The sequence below is a fragment of the Crocodylus siamensis genome, chromosome 2 (genome assembly GCF_052110815.1).
Source record: "Crocodylus siamensis isolate JL-2025a chromosome 2, ASM5211081v1, whole genome shotgun sequence".
Taxonomy (NCBI): Eukaryota; Metazoa; Chordata; order Crocodylia; family Crocodylidae; genus Crocodylus; species Crocodylus siamensis.
In genome coordinates, this window is record NC_143396.1 from 142598788 (window position 1) to 142615956 (window position 17169).

Genomic DNA, 17169 nt, shown 5'->3' on the forward strand with positions numbered 1-17169 from the left:
GACAGATCAGATGATAGAAAACAAAATGTGTACCCAAGCAAATGGAAGTTCCCAGCTACTTGCTTCTTTCTTCCCTTTCCTGGGAAAACTGCTACAGCATTTTTGCCTCTGACGTAGCTTAAGTTTCTACAGAGAAGGCAGCTGATCCTGTCTGTCTAGTTTCTCAGATTACATGGAGTCCATACAGTATTCCAAGGGTGTAAGCAAGTGCTTCACACTCATAACATTCAGGAATTATTTGTTTTACCTCTGTGATTCCTCCTGTTTCATTCCATCACCTAGTTGGTATAAACAAGGGCCATTTTAAAAGCACTTTCAAGCCAGCCAGAGTGTCAGGCTGCAGAAGAAAGTACAGCAAGCCACGCAAGCAGGCAGCTGCAGTGCAGACTTTTTTTCAGAGCCAGGGCATTGTTAGCACCTGAGAAGGAGGGTGACTTCAAACAGACACTCATTCCACTTTTTCTGGGAGTGGCTTTTCTTGGTTGACCACCATTTTAAGGTTTGGCAAACTAGCATTGACTGGTGAGACTGGATTGAATCATAGACCTGGTTCATCAGCAGTGATGTCAGAACTTCAAGATATCAGAGACCTCTTACAAGTCTGTAGACATCAATCAGGAGTTGGAGAGTTCAGCTCAGCGTGGAAAAGTGTTGTGCAAGTGGAAGCTCTTTGCTTTCAAATGCTACTCTGTAGTAGCAAACCTGTTTGACATTGATCAATTGTCTGCCTTAAACACCCCAGTGGTTCTCAACCTTTTTTGTACCAGAACCCATTTGTAAACACTGGCCAGTCATGGCTCAGTGCTCCTCGCTCCTGACCCACTGCCCCCCCAGGCCCCAGCCCTGCAGTGTGTGAGGCAGCGGGGAGAGGGGTATGAGGCATGAGGGTCCCCAAGCAGCCCTTTGCAGCCTGGAACCCTGCCAGCATGCAAGGGAAAAGCCACAGTTTCCCACATTTTTCTCCTTTAAAGGAGAATCTATTTTTAAAGTTTGATCATGACCCTTTCATATATTCTTGCAACCCACTCCACCTGTGACCCATGGGTTAAGAAATGCTGGTTTAACGTAAAATGTGAGTTCCTGTGAAGAAGGCAGTATAAGCAAGATCAGAAGGTTGGCAATGCACAGGGTGGCTGACAGATTTACATTGATGGGACTCATTATGCTTAGTATTTTCCCTTAAAAGCAGAATTCATCAACAGGAAGAGATATTGCTTTGTATTGCTGCAAAACTTTGTTTGCCTCACCCTGAATCTTCCACAGTTAGGCCATCTAGAAAGGTCCCTGATGCTGGATCCTTAAAAGCTCTGGCTTGTTTACTGTAATGAGAAATGTAACTACTACTTAGGAGTTACCCAAGACTTTGCTGGTGTTCCCATTTATCCCTGATGGAAGACCCAGATTAGACTCCAGATCTATGGCCTATGGAGTCTTATTGGAAGTGAGCAATGGATCTGAGGGGGAATAATATTAGTATGCAGCTTTTGAGGTTGATGCATGGGTTAAGGGTTACTGGTCATGTGGGGCAGCAGGGTAGTGTTGCCTGGTACCTTTGCAGACTTCTTACTTTGGAAGGCATTACCCTGAGGCTTGTCCCTAGAAGGTAAAAGGTCTTTTGTTCAAGAAAGGCAATGGACAGATGCGGCCTACCTGCTGTTTGTTGTGACTGTGAACCCAGAGCTGGTGCAGGAAGGGAAAGGAATGGCAAGTTCTATCAGTGGTCCTGGCTAATAACAGATGACCAGGTTAATCTGCGGCTGATGGTCCTGGGTTTTCAGGCTGGGACAATGATTTACACTTGCATCATGAATGGCAATTAACTCAAATTAACACTACACCCCAAGACAAGAGCAGCTAACTCAGATATGTCACAGTAGGTATGTCTACATGAGACGCTATGTCGCCATAGCAATGTGCTATGGCGATCTAGCATCAGCAGGTACAAACTATGATGCCATACCAGCTAAAAATAGCCATGCACAGCTGTTATGACACAGTAACTTCTGCTACTGCACAGTAGGGGCATGTGTAAATGTGCCCCGTGAATTCAAGTTGAACACTGAGCATGTAGGTCTGCGGCATCCCAGGGCAGAGGCAGATCTGGGGCGGCAGGGGGGCAGGGTGCACTGGGTACTCTTGCATCCCCCTTTGATTCCTGCTCCACCCAGAGTTTAAAACCAACTGCCTAGCAGTAGCAGCAGCATTTCTAGTCACTCAGTGCTGAGGGAGTCAGTTGACTTCATGGCTCACTGTCATCTACCGGATCCCTTTGAAACTCTTCATTCCACTGTTGATAAGGTCCCTTTCCCTCTTCTCCCTAGTGGAGCTGATGTTCCACCAGTCAAGCTAGCCTTTGTTCTGCCCTGCTACTGTCTGTCAGCTGCTCCTGGTCATGCAGCTCCTATTTCACAGCCCTGAAAATTGCTTAAGTCATTCCAGTGAAGTTCTATTTATTTATTTATATTTCCCTCTTAAACTGAATAATACAGCCCAATACCCCTTCTTCTTTTTAACTGCAGAAAAATAGGTGCTGTGTTCTAGGTGATGATGCACCTCACCATCTGCACCTCCTGTTGTCATAGGTAATGTCATATACACACGTGATGATACACCTTGCCATCTGCACCCACCTAGTCACAGGTGATGCCACATATATGGGATAATGCAGTCTTGCTGTCTATACCCTCCTTGTCACAGATGATGTTATAGGTCAGGGCGGGTAATTATTTTGGGCAGAGGGTCACTTACTGACTTTTGGCAAGCCAGGAGCAGATAAACATTCATTTTTTAAATTTTTTAGGGGTCCCACAGGAGACATAGAATGGCCTGGAGGATCGCATTTGGCCCATGGACTGCATTTTGCCCACCCCTGTCATATATATGCAGTGATCCACCTCACCCTCTGCACCCACCTTGCCACAGTTGATGTCATAAGTAATGTCATACATCTGTGATGATGTACCCCACTGCCTGTACCCGCCTTGTCACAGGTGATGTCAAACATATGGTGTGATGAACCTCACCATCTGCACCCATCTTGCTAAAGGTGATATCATATACATACATATATATATATATAGTGATGCACCTCACTGGCTATACCCTCATCGCAGGTGATATCAAAATCCAAGACGCACCTGTGCCCTAGGGTAAAAGTTTTTGTCCCGGGACAAGGCTTGTTTCTCGTGCCTGCTCCTCGTGCAAATAGCTTCTTTTTTTTTTTTTTTTTTTGCGCCGGTCCTGGAAGCACTGTAATACCAGGTCAATGCATGGAGTGGATGGAGCACGCTCCGGTTCCACCACCCAGCACCAAAAAGAATCTGCTCAATATAAACCTCCTGTGGAGGACATATCAGCGGTCCAAAAGCCCCACATGAGCGGAAATGCGGGGAGAGGCTGCAGGGCCTGCACTAACCCTGCTGAGAGGATGCACCTCGCTGGACTGCCGGTGCAGCTCCGCACTCGCAGCCCTTAAGCGGCGCCGGGCTGGAACCCCGCCTCCCCTTCCCTCCCCACCCCGGCAGGTGGGCCTGGCCTACAACGTCACCGCGGGGGGAGCTGCCGGGGTATTCCACCTTGCCCCGCTCCCGCACCTGAGGTGGGCGAGGCTTGTGACGTCACGGAGGGGAGGCGGGGTAGCCGTGGCACCTCACCTCTCCCGCGGCTGAGTGGGCGTGGCTTGGAGCGTCGCTGTGGTGGGGGGGGGGTGCATGAAGTCCTGGCCTTGCTGCCTCCTCCTCCCCTTGCGCGCTGGGCCGCACCTGCTGTCCCTTCCCTGCCTCTACCCCACCCAGCTACCCCGGCGCCGGCGGGTGAGCGACAATGTCGTCGCGGAGGCGACGCGGGGCCAGCGGGGACCCGGATACAGAGAACGGCAGCGACAAGGTGAGGTGCGGCAGGGCGCTCCCCGCCCCTCCTTCCCTGGGGGTCGGCGCCTGGGACGGGGCCCCTGCACCGTTGGCCCTCCCCCAACTGCAGCTGCAGTCGTCCCGGAGCTGTATAAGAGGGTTTTTTCATATAAGGTAAGATTGCAGGTGGAGGGGGAGGTGCAGGCAAAGCAAGGAGAGCTACCCAGCCAACTCCACTTGGCATTGCAACCCCCCCCCCCCAAATGCTCAGTGATCATTATGTGGTCAAAACCACAGGGATGCTTTTGTGTCTGGAAAACTGTTTTTAAAGGCTCTGTGTAGTCTCTCTCTTTATATTTTCCTTTTAGTGCCACCTTATATTAGTGAAACTAAAGGTAAAAGGGTTAAACAGAGTGCAGCTTTGCTGAGATTTTCCCTGTCGGATATAAACACTTCCTGTGCCAGCAGTCTGCATTCGGGCAGAATCTTCTCCAAATGGGCTTCAATGGGAGAGTAAGGCTGGCCAATCCAGTTCATTTTTGTGCTTTGCACACCTTGCATAACAAGCGAGCAAAGAGTAAAATCAAGTCCTTATCCTTTAAAAGAGTCTGAGTTAGCGTAAGATGAACATTTGGGTTAGAAAAGAAACAAGTTACAACATTAAGTAATGACTGGGTGGGGGAGGTCTGTAGCTTTCTGATTGCCCAAAAGGCTGATCCTGTTTTTCTAGTAGGCTGTTTTAATTGCATGGTTGTTTCCTTTACCTAATTCTGGTATTGTGCATTGTATCATTTACGCACTGAATTAGGCTTCTCTGATTAGCTGTGTAATTGGGTGTTCCTCGAGTTCGGCTGTCTTCAAAAATCCTCTCCTTGTGGATCCTGCACTCTTCTGAACACAAGCACTAGACCAGGAACTTTCTAGTATCGGTCTTGACTAGAAGAGGGTGTCTAGAAAGGAAGGAGATGTTACTTCATGTAGGCCTAGTACACAGTCTTATTAGCAATTTAAGCCAGGGAAGTAAAGACTTCTAGTCCTCATTATGTTAGGGCAAAAGGTGATTTAATATTGTTGTATATTTGTACAAGATGTTTTTAATTGTATTTTAAAATGAAAACAAATAATCATGCAATTACTGGTTGTACTGTCTCTTACATTGGGGGAGCTGTTCCTGTGGTGTAGAGTTGTCAGACTCATTCAGACCTGTGGGACAGATGAGTGTGGCTGGACCAAGACTGAGCTCCTGTGCAGCAGCTGTGGCATTGGGTTCAGCCTACTCACTGTAGGCACTGGCCCTGGGCCTCACTGCATGCAGCACCAGTTGGAGTGTGTCCAGCAGAGGGCAACGAAAATGGTTCGGTGGCTGGGGCACATGACTATGAGGACAGGCTGAGCGAACTGGATTTATTTATTCTGTAGAAGAGAAGACTGAGGCTGAATTTTTAATAACAGACTTCAGCTACCTGAAGGTTGGTTCCAAAGAGGGTGGAGCTGGACTGTTCTCAGTGGTGGCAAATGACAGAACAAGGAGCAATGGTGTGAAGTTGCAGCAAAGGAAGTTTAGGTTGATTATTGGGGAAAAAACTTTTTTACTAGGTGGGTGGTAAAGCATTGGAATGGGTTACCTAGAGAAGTGGTGGTGGAATCTCTGTCCTTGAATGATTTTAAGGCCCAGCTCAAAACCCTGGCTGGGATGATCTAGTTGGGGATGGTCCTGCTTTGAGCAGGGGGCTGGACTAGATGATTTCCTGAAGTCCCTTCCAGCCCTAAATTTTGATGATTCTATATAGGTATTTAATACATTTAAGCTGTTTTTTAGTGCAGTTCAGCTGCTGGAAGCAGAAGAACAATGTCTTATCATTTCTTTTTTTTCGTGCCTGTTGGCCTGCCTTGAACTCCTTCCCCCATCCTTGTCTTAAATAAGTGAATGTTTGTAATGTATGTATGCTGTGCTGGACTAGATGACCCACGAGGACTGCCTTCAAACAATAATCTCTCAGTTTCCAGTGTTAGCTAGCAGCTACGTACATAGACACACAACTTTCTTACAGCCCTTTGGGAACTGTGAAGTTCTAAAACTGCAAGGATTCATGTTCCTCAGCATATCATTGCCTGTGCAGCTGATGTTCTTTCCATGGTTCATTGCTACTTATACTTGCTACCTGTGTGTGTCTGAAAAGCTTTGGAATTTCACATATTTCCCATTTACCACTGCCTTTCCCTGTTCTGTAGAGATGTGATTTTTTTTTTTTTCCTCCTTCACATTCATCTCTTTTTTTTTTCTTTGCTGCATGCCCTGTATGAACGTTAAAAAAAATAGCTATCTGTAAAAAAAAAAAAAAAAAAAAAAAAAAAAAAAAAAAAAGCCTCTAACACTAATTTTGTGTGTGTGGGTGTGATTTTTTTTTTTTAAACATATATTTGAAAGTTTTAATTGTATTAAGCTATATGTAAAGTTTTTACATATTGATCTTTCACTAAGTAGAAGAATCTTAAATTTTAATGAAATTATAAATAATTAAGAAGTTTCTATTCTACATTTAAAAATAGATTAACAAATTATCTTCAGGTATTAGAAAAAAATAACATATTTTGAGAACAGTTCCACAAATACTTCTTTAGGGTAAAAAAGGGTTTATATAGTGGAATCTGTGAAATGATTTACTGGGTAGCTAGGGGAGCTAAAAAGGTTTCCTGTACTAGGTAGAAAAAAGGAGTTTTAATTGTGAAGAAAAAATCAGGATGACATCCTATTTCATGGTTTTCTATATGATTAAGCACCCAAAATGCTACATAGATACAGGTTGAAATGCTATTCCTAGCCACATAGCCATGTGCATGTTGATAACTGTGCATGTGTAGACTGGGTATATATGAGAGAAAGGCATTCCATCTTTTCCCACCAAAGGTCGGTGACTAGGGCGCTCACCTATAACCCAGGACCTCCAGCTTCTCAGTTTCCCTTACCCAGAGGGAGTTTCAGCCCCAGTCTCTGACTTTCTAGCACAGTGCTCTAACACCTGCTCCACAGATCAGTCATCCAGGGTCTTCTGTGATGCTTCTCTTGAAGATGGCCTTGTAGGTAGCCTCAAGAAGGAGATGTATGGGGTCCAGAGGAAAGGAGCAAGTCAGAGTAGTGGCTGCTGGTGTGGAAGGGAGGGGGCCCTGGGTCTAGTTAGGGCTCTTGTTCTCATTGAGGCAGAAGCTTATCCCCTGCACTGTCACCTCTCTCTTGCTCTCTCTTCTCTCCTGCCATGACTATATTGGTAGCTTATCTTAGAAAGGAGTGCTGAAGAAGAGACCAGATAATGCTGGACCTGTGATGTGGTGGTTTGAGCACTGTGCTGGGAAGTGAGAGATGCTCAGGTTCAAAGCTCCTCTAGGCATGGGGGGCCTAGAACGCAGAATCTCTGTCTTCCTGCATGTGTGTCCTCCCTAAGGTCTCCTTCCTGCATGTGTCCTGAGCTGTGGGTGGGGAGGGGAACGTGCCTGTATACCCCCTTCCATCTGTTGACCCCTAGAGGTATTCTGGGAACCAAGGAAGCTTTGAAGAGTCAGTTCTAACACAATTAAGTACTCAAAAATGTAAATACATTTTAATAGCAAATTATTAATAATATACAGATAATACAGATGTAAATATCATTAAAAATAGCTCCCAGTTATATCAGTTAAATGGTTAACTGATAGCTCATACCTAGTTTAGTGACCTCTGGCAGGAATGGCCCTGGCCCCTTATGTCTTCACCATGCCCCTGGCACTGTGAGGGCCGCACGACGCTACATGGGAAGATATGGGTGGGGGGGGCTGTGGGTGTAGCTGAGCCATTAGGGGGTGCTGCCCAGCTCCAGAGCTGCAATTTCCCTTCACCCCCACAGGCAGGGGCTGGGGCTGCAGAAAGGGTTGGGGCTGCGGACCTCTTCTGTGCCCAGAAAGAGTTGGGGCAGCTGACAGCTGACACCCAGGAAAAGAGCCAGTCTGCTTAATGATTACTTTGTGTTGGCTTTTCACTAGCCCAAAGGGACCTCCTTGCGTAACATAATGAGGGATGACCAGGTTGAGGATGAATATATGCCCACCATTGGCGTAGATCTTGTGAGGGACACCATGAGAGGCTGGACACCCGCAAATCAGCTGGTCCAGATAGATTGCACCCAGGAGTGCTAGAAGAACTGGCAGACATCATAGTCTGGCCACTGGCAAGGATATCTGAGAACTCGTGGCGCTTGGGCAGAGTACCTGAAGATTGCAAGTGGTACTGGTGTGGTGCCTATCTTCAAGAAGGGGAGGAAAGAAGATCCAGGAAACTATAGGCATTGGCCTGTAGTTTCCCGGATCTTCTTTTCTTCTTTCAGTTTGACCTCAATCCCTGGAAAGATCTTGGGGGAAAAATTATCAAAGAAACCATTCTTGACAGGCTAACAGAAGGAAGCATTCTGAGGGATAGCCAGCACAGGTTTGTTGTGGCTAGATTGTTGCCTGACCAGTCTCATTTCCTTCTGTGACCAGGTGACGTATCACCTGGACAGAAAGAAAGAGGTTAATATCATATATTTGTATTTTAAAAAAGCCTTTGACTTGGTGTCCCACAATGTCCTCGTGGGAAAAATTGGGCAACTGCAGCCTCGACTACACTACAGCGTGATGACTGGGGAACTGGTTCCAAGGTTGGATCCAGAGAGTGGTAGTTGGTGGAACTGAATCAAAATGGCACTTGGTGACCAGTAGGGTCCCCCAAGACTCTGTTCTCAAATCTGTACTCTTTAATGTCTTCATAAATGATCTGGACTCTGCTGTCAGAAGTGGACTGGCCAAGTTTACTGACAGCACCAAACTTTGGGGAACAGTATCCACACCTGAGGTCAGCCTGGATCACCAGCCCTATCCTCAACAGGCTTGCAAGGTGGGTGGATGAAAACCTGATGACATTCAATATGGAGAAATGCAAGGTGCTCCACCTTGGGGTGGTGGGGGGCCCGCATCACACTAATAGGTTTGGCAGTGCTACACTCGCTAGCACCATGGTCAAAAGAGACTTGGATGGCATGACTGACCACAAGATGAACATGAGCCACCAATGCAAAGCGAAGCTGGCAAAGCAAACAAAACTCTGGCTTGCATCTACCGATGCATCTCAAGCAAGACCCAGGATGGTATCCTCTTGCTGCACTTGGCCTTGGTGAGGCCACGCCTGGAGTACTGCTTCCAATTCTTGGCTCCACAATTCAGAACAGATGGAGGATGAGCCCCAAGACACTGGCAGCTGCTTTTGCTGCTACAGCTGGAGCAAGGGGCGGTAGCCTGTTCAGGAAAAAGACTTCTTAGTTTTGAAGTTTAAGTTTTAAAAGGGCACTTACCTTGGTTCATCTGCAGATGGGCTGTTCAGCAAGAACTGTAGTTCAAAGCTGGCTTGACTGGGGCTGTGCCCTACAGACTTTCCCAGACTGTTTGACAATATGCGGCTATGGTGTATTCAGTTCTGCCATATGGATGAAGGGGGACATACTCACAGAACCACAAAATACTTGGAACATGGGACGTGTTGGCTTCTTATTCCTAGGACTACTCCTTGACAGCGTAAGAGTTGTTTTTAAACCACCATAGTATTTTGCTGTACCTGGAGGACTGGTATATTTGGTGAGCTGTACACCATTGTGCTAAAGTATCATCGGGCAGGGGAACCGCTGGAACGATTGTTTCCCATGGAGGTGGTATTGGAGGGTTTGGTTGCCTCTTTGGGCTCTGGGTGGTTGTAGAATCTCAAGCTTCAGGCGGGGTTGCGGCAGTGGTCACGTCGGGATCTGGGGTGGGCAGCATACTTGCAGACAGAATATAACAGCACTAGAGCTATTGGAAGAAACTACAACAATCTCCCCCTGTTCCACACTCGTTTTTCTCAATTTTGGCATATGGGAGGAAACCGAGTAACCACCCTGTCTCACAGTAACTTTGACAGACTCTCCCTTGCCAGTCTACAATCCATCTCTGATGACTGAGAGGCCAGTTTCGCACTTCTTCAATTGCATTTGGGTGCTCCCAGTATCCCAGTGTGTCTGAGGCTTTGGTAGTGGGTGCTATCTGGGGTGCAGGAGCATGGGAATGCCCCACATTAATCAAACAGCAAACAACTAGCAGTCCCGTCATGATGGCATTCCACCCCTTCATTGCTGGATGAGGGTGGTGGTGTTGCTCTGGAGCAGGATGATGACTGCAGAGTGGCCTGAGGCTGCTACAGCTGTGCCCATAGATGGACCCGGTCTGCAGGAACAAGGAAAAATGGAGTCCACCTCCCATTAGATGGATCTGACTTTGACACCTGCCATGAGTTATGTATGTCCTGTGCCATTAGCACCCCTTCCCATTTGTCCCCCTAACTACTACCTAGTCTCCCACCTGGAGTTTCTCCCAACCACCTCTTGGTCGTTCCACTGCTGGCTCATGAGGCCCGCTTTGACTAAAGGCTTGCTGCACAGGGCTTCCTCCGGCTCAGGGCTGATGGTTGGCTCAGTCGACTGAGCGATCCAGGTGCAGGTCCCAGTCCTTGAGGGCTGAACCAGCGGCTATTCGCAGGTTGTACTTTAAGATACTGTTGGCTCGTTCTACTAGTCTATTAGATTGCAGGTGATAGGGAATGTGATAGGTCCACAGCACACAATGTTTTGCGGCCCATTCATAGACAAGATGGTTGCAAAAATGTAAGCCATTGTCATTTTGCAGCTCTACGGGAGGTGGGTAGGTGGCTGCTAGGCAAGCAGTGCCATCGTAGCCGGGGTGCCCATGCTGCTGATGCAGCCATTCTGCGGCTAGCACTCCAGGGGTCTGCTGGAGGGAGGGGCCGGGCACCTTCTCTAGGGGTGGCTGAGCCTCTGCTTCAGCAACAAGGGCTTCTGTGCTGTCTTTGGCTAGCTTATCTACTTGCCTGTTCCACTTTGCTTCAGGCCCTTCAGCTTTTTTGCTCCTATGTGCTGCACTAACGTGTCGTATATGTAGGGGGCGGCCTCCCTGTGCCATTGCCCACAAAGCCTCACACTCATCACAGCTCCAAAGGTCTCTGCCTCACCTTTTGAAGTTTTCCTTTTTCCACAGGGGTAGCTACTTGGTGCACCCCTCTACTACTATCCATGAATCACAGCAGATATAAATGGGTTTTGTATAGCCTGACCCTAGTAACGGTTCATAGTTGGCCACGTTGACTACAGCAGCCAGTTCGGCATACTGCACGCTTTGACAGTTTCCCCCCATCATAAGCTGCTTACCATCTTGAACCTGTATGGTAGCACTCCTCCAGGTGCAACCTTCAGCTGAGCTGTCGGTAAACCAAACCTCTATGTCTTCTGATGTTTACATGTTGGATGAGAAGGAATGTGCTTCCTTGATGAGAGCTGGCTCATCAGAGCTGGTTGCGTCTGGGTATATGTTAACCACGCTTTCTGTGCTCAGGGCCCCATTCCCCCTGTGCCTTTTTCTTGCATAAATTATACAGAGGCCGGACCAACACACTAAACTCGGGGACATGCAGGTGCCAGAAATTAAGCACTCCCAGCTGGGCTTGCAATTCTTTTACAATGTTGGGGGCAGGGGTATTTATTAGGCTTTGCAGCTCTTTAGCTGGTATGGTGGGTCCACCTTGCTGTCATTGGATTCTCAGGAGTTCACACTGGGGTCTGACTTCTTGGATCTTTTTGCTGGACAGCGTGAACTTAAATGTTTGCACCTTCTCCTTTAGGGACTCAAAAATACAAATGGTTAATTCCCTGTCTTGGCCCCCCACCATGACATCATTGACATACTGCCAGACATGCACGTTCAGGTGGCTTAATTGGACTTCACAGACCACCGCAGCTAGCACTCCATGGGCCAAGGTGGGGCTGTGCAACCAACCCTGGGGTAGGACTGTATAAGTGTACTGATGTCCCAGCCACGTGAAGGCAAACAAAGGCCAGTGATTTTCTTGGATGGGGATAGCAAAGAACACGTCTTTAATGTCTGCGGATCCCATCCACTGAGGGCTATAGCACTTAATGCTTTCCGTCAGTGCAGGCATGGACGGGACTGTGGCTGTCAGATGATCGGTGTTGGCATTCAAAGCCCTAAAATCAACAGTCAATCGCTAATCCCCATTTTGTTTCCGTACCGGCCGCACTGGATTGTTGTATGGGGAATGAGTTCAAATGATGGTTCCATCCTCCAGCTGCCAGTCACTAATGTCTTGAATGGGTTGTGCTGGTTCAGGGGGAGTGCAGTATTGAGGTCAGTGTACCCCCTTCATGGCTGGCAGGGTGAGCAGGGTCATAGAACATAGGGTTACTGCCATCATCACGTCTTCCTGCTTGCTTTCCTGGGCTCTGGCGCAGCCAAACTGCCAGGTTTCCTGCTTAAGGATAAACTGCTGCCCCTGCAACATGTTCAGACCTAGCCAATTCGGCCCTCCCCCGAGCATTACAGCGGCTGCTGTTACTACAGAGCCGTTTGGCCAAGGTGAAAGTGAGTCGGATTACATGTCCTGGTTGTGTGGTACCTCCAACTTCTACTACCTGGTAGGGGGTTCTCTGTGCCCCTCTCCATTCTGCACAGTCCAAAATGCATAGCTGGGCACCAGTGTCTAGTAGCATGTTAATTGACTTTTTCCTTTCACTTAAATCTTTATAGGTATTTGGATTAAGGGGCCAATATTATTGTGTTACGGTCCCCAATCCTCTACTGCCCCCACGATGACTCCTTGCTCGGGGGGGCCGGGTCGGCTGGGACTTCTACTTCAGGGGGTGCTGAGGGTTCTGTTTTTTCCCCCTTCCCACCCCCTAAGTGTTTGACTTACAGTTCTTGCAGATCCATGGTAGGCAGCCTGTCAATTTGCTCTTTACTAAACCCTGCCACCAGTAACTCTTTTCACATTTGCACCCACAGGGTTTTAGATCTTTGATTTCTTACTTTCCTGGACTTGGGGGGGGGCCCTGCCAGGTCATCTTTCTCGGGGGGGCCACTGCCATGGCCTTGGCAGTTTTTATTGTTTTGGGAAGCCCTGGCTTCTGCAAAACGGGCAAAACCTGTAACAATTGCTGGATTGCATTTCTTACCGGGTGAGTTACTAACTCTTGTTGTAAAGCCAGCAGGCCTGAAGTGCATTCTGTCGGTGCTCACCGGCAGAACTTCCTCCACATGGCTTCTGTCATTAGTTCTTCATTCCTGCTCAGTTAAAGCCAGCTGATACAGACCACAGATAGCTTCCTCTAAGTTAGCCCATGCCCACGGGGGAGGGTTAAGCTCTTCTTCCACGTTACCGTAACCCGCAGCAGCTGCCTGTATTGTGGGAGAAAATGGAGTAATGTCATGGTCCTGCCCGACTCACTGACCCAACTGGAGTTCAGGGCAGAGAACCAATTGTGGTGCTTCAGTGCGACTCACAGATACTGCCGAGGCTCCTTTTCCATACATTCACACTAACTAGTCTATTATTTGCTCCCCCAGTTTGGCCTTATGTTGTTCTTGCAATTCTCTGATTTCTATGCGAGTAAAGGAACATGTCTCCATCTGGAGATTGCCCCCCTGTGGCCCTGCACAGGTTATCAGTACCGGGAAGGTTTGGGTTAACTCCCCTCCTAAATTCTCTTGGGCTAGTGGGGCATAAGGAGGTGGAATCTCGCAGGCCTCTTCTGCAAGCCTCACATACTTATTATTTTCTGGCTTAGTTTCTGCAATTTCACCATACAGACTCTTGCTTTCTGAGTCATCCCACAACTCAACTTTCGTAATTTTGCCATAAAGATACTGCCGGACCTTTTCAGGGGAAGGTTCGACTGATCATGCCACTTGCACTTGCTTCTCAAGAGAGGCGATTGCCTGTGTGACTAGTATTTTTCCCTCCCGACACGCTAGTATTTCTAGTCGATCTTGACCTGCTCTGGCAGCCGCACGTGCGACAGTGCTAGAATCCTTTTCTTCCCTTAGTTCCCTCTCAAGCTGGGTTACTCGGTCTTTTAGGGACTGGTTGTCTTGTCGGAGCTGAGTGGATTCCTCTGCTCCCAGTCTTAGGCAGGTTGCCAGCAGCCAAGACTGGCTTAGGTCTGCCCCTCTGCATGGCAGTGAACGCAGCCCACTGACAGGGTACTGTTGTGGGATTGCTCCAGGCGGGTTTCAACCTCTCTTTATCCCACCCCTGATTCTTAATGCCTGTAACCTCTTCTGTCAAATCAGTCAGCGGAGTCCACCCTTCTGCCCCCTCCGTACCATTTTTTTTTCCCTTCCAAACTCACCATCCTCGATCCTGTTTATGATGCCAATTTTGTCACAGGTCAGCTGTGCACTGTGAGTATATTAATTTAGCCACTCAGCTGTTTGGTTTGGGATCAAGGAAGCAGAGTTGGGAGTAAAACGATGACAAATTTATTATAGCTTACACACACACAACAATTAACAGAAAGATAAGTGCAATAAGCAGTTAATGCAATATTAAAGAGCTAATAGTAAATAATAACAGATAAATAGATCAATCTGTTGCAGGCCAGCTAGACACTGGGAGGGTATCAGTCCCTGGGCTGTTTAAAACAACAAATAGACAGACATGGGTTGGCAACTTATCAATAGTCCCTCGATGCCAGGTGCATGCCAGGTGATTCCAGCAAAGTCAGGTGTCACCGATCGACGCTGTCCAGAGGATTACCAGGGAAAGTCCCTTGATCAGGATCCGATCCTCACTCACACTGGGAGTCTGGAGTCCACACGTAAAACATCAGTTTCCATCCTGTTCCCTCCTTCCTCTTGGTCACCTGATGCATGCGCTTTTTATACTTAGTTTTATGCTAATCTTGTTTTATAGCTATTACCTTATGGGATTAAAAGGTGTTAAAATTATTATAAAAGGTTACTACCCAAACTTGGGTTTATCCAATAAGCAAATTACAATGCAGCGTCTTCAGGTTTGAACATTACTCCGCCTAAATCCAGCCCCTTTAGAACTCTCTGACTATGCTTCTTTGAGATGTATTTTCCTGGAATGTGCTGGGTAAGCTAGGCAGTTGAATCCAGTTTTTATCATTATCAAGGCTAAATTCTGAGCAAGAAAAGACCGTTAGGTCAGCCAATTTTACAGCTATAGCTTTGCCTTTGAGGCCTAGTCAGTTCCACAAAGAGTTACAAGTTACATTTGTGGGTTACAAAAATACAAGTTTTATATTGGACAAAAGTTCCAAATGCCTCTAAGAAGCACATATTTGTTGCTTATTAATTTCTTTGGTTCTGGCTGTCACAGCCTAGTGATCAGGAAGGGAGCAGAATGCCACCTTTACTAAATCAAGTAGGGACTAAAATGTGGTTCTTTAGCTCCAGAATCTCAAGTACAATTATGAAGTAGGGAAGACTCTTAGGGTTCTGTACTAGCATAGCTTCGTCATAATGGAATAACCTAAAACAAATCTGTTTACTATTTTCGAAAAGCTGCGGCATGAATGCTAGGGGTGGCAAACACATACAACCAAAAAGTCTTTTCCTTCAAACACTAGTTTTTAGAAGGCAATGAGTCTAGTGGTATGAATTAGGATTACAACTATGAAAGATTTGCGGTTGTTTAGTTGTGACAGAGGAGCCTTGTTTTGATGCTGTTCATTCATTTTATATGTTTTTAATATTTTAAAATCACTTAACTGGAAAGAAGGGCCAAGCTTACTTTGCTAGCATTAACAGCTTGAGTTTAGAAGAAAGGACTGTGTATGGCCAGACAAATGACTCAGGATATAGCCTGACATTACTTCTTTAATTTCATTTGAATTCTAGTAGAAAATAGAGGAGGTGCAGGATACTGGAGTGGAGAGCAAGTATTGAAATACCACATCATTTACTGATTGATTACAGCATAGATCCTTCTTAAAGGACAATGTTGTGACAGTGGCAGTATGCCCTTAAACCTCACATAGCAAGGCTGTGCTCCCATTGCACATTTCATTCCTGCTGACCTTGATGACTAATGTATTGATGGCCTGGTCAAATTGAATAGAAAAGCACATTGACCTTGGCCATAAACAAGGTGGCACCCGGGCATCTGCTTCCACCTCTGGCATGGATCCCTTTGTTACGTGAGGGTGTCGAAGTGGGATGATACATGATAAAAGCACAGGTGGCACTTGACTAATGCTAGAGCTGACTAATTGCAGCATAGATCCTTCTTAAAGGACAATCACAGGGAAGGGGCAGCTGTGAAGAAATTTTACTTCTCTGCTGTTGTGCCTGCAAAATGCTGTCTTGTGGAAGTGTTCTGTGCGGTTAATCTGAGTTGTCTCTGCCTGGAAACTGCCATCTACATCCTGCTGTGATGTTTGTCACCTCCTTTGCAGAAAAAAAATCACCTTTATCTGCCCTGGCTTAGTTACTACCAGTTTAGCTGCAGAACCAGAGTTTGGAGTTGGGAAAATTCAGGCTCATCTAATTTTTATGGAACAGTTTTAATTGTCATATGGATCAGTTTCTACTAATGCATTGATGTACTTGGGGTAGGAGGGCAGGATCTGAGCTAGTTATGAACTTGACTTGTGCCTGTCCCAACTTACAGAAGCTGTCTGGGCAGTGTTAGGACCATTGGTGGGTTTTGTCATTACCTCTCTTTGGGAGGGAAGGGCACTGGACTTTCTGAAGTTTGAGATTGTCTGGCTCTTCTTCAAGAAATAGCCTTTTGATATTGACTCCTGAGGTGGCTGTTGTCCTGTTTTCATCCTCCCCTTTTGGGAAAGTTCAGTAAATGGATGGTTGCTTTACAGTGCATGGTGCATCTGGATGCTATCCAATTCTTGGTCCCCTTTCAGTCTGGCTTTCATTCTGGGTACAGTACAAAGACTGTACTGTGGCTTTGTTCCATGATCTTCATTTGCATGTCAGGAATGGAAATTGTGTCTGGTTGATCTTATTAGATCTTCCAGCAGACTGATATACTTGACCATGAAGCATTTTTGTGATATAGTGGGTATTTATGGGACCATTCTTAATTGGTTCCATTGTTTCCTAGCAAGGAGGCCCCAAGGGGTGGTAATGAACAAGTGCTTGTTGTCCTCTTGGGACCTTCCCTGTGTGATTCCCCCAAGATTTCATTTTGTCATCCCTCCTGTCCAGTGTAGATATGAGGCTACTGGGTGAGATTTGTGCAGAGATTGAGTGAGATGCTATCTGTATGCTGGTGGCACTTGGCTCTGTCTCTCATTCTTATCTGACCTGAGCCCTACAGTCTTAGTCCTTATCCAGTTCCTGGTTGCAGTTGGGAATAGGATGTGGGGGAATCCATACAGAATAGAGATGATGGTAGTTGGCAGACCTCATGACTTGGTGGTGGAGAATAAGTGCC

At 46.9% G+C, this 17169-nt stretch overlaps 1 protein-coding gene across 1 annotated transcript in view; it reads left to right on the forward strand.

Moving 5' to 3' along the window:
• The first annotated feature begins 3671 nt into the window (after nucleotides 1-3671).
• CDS1 (CDP-diacylglycerol synthase 1) overlaps nucleotides 3672-17169 on the forward strand; it is a 101215-nt gene continuing 87717 nt past the window's right edge. The window contains exon 1 of the mRNA XM_090036989.1: nucleotides 3672-3885. Coding sequence (XP_089893115.1) covers nucleotides 3823-3885 — 63 coding nt within the window. The 5' untranslated portion in view covers nucleotides 3672-3822. The remainder of the gene's footprint in view (nucleotides 3886-17169) is intronic.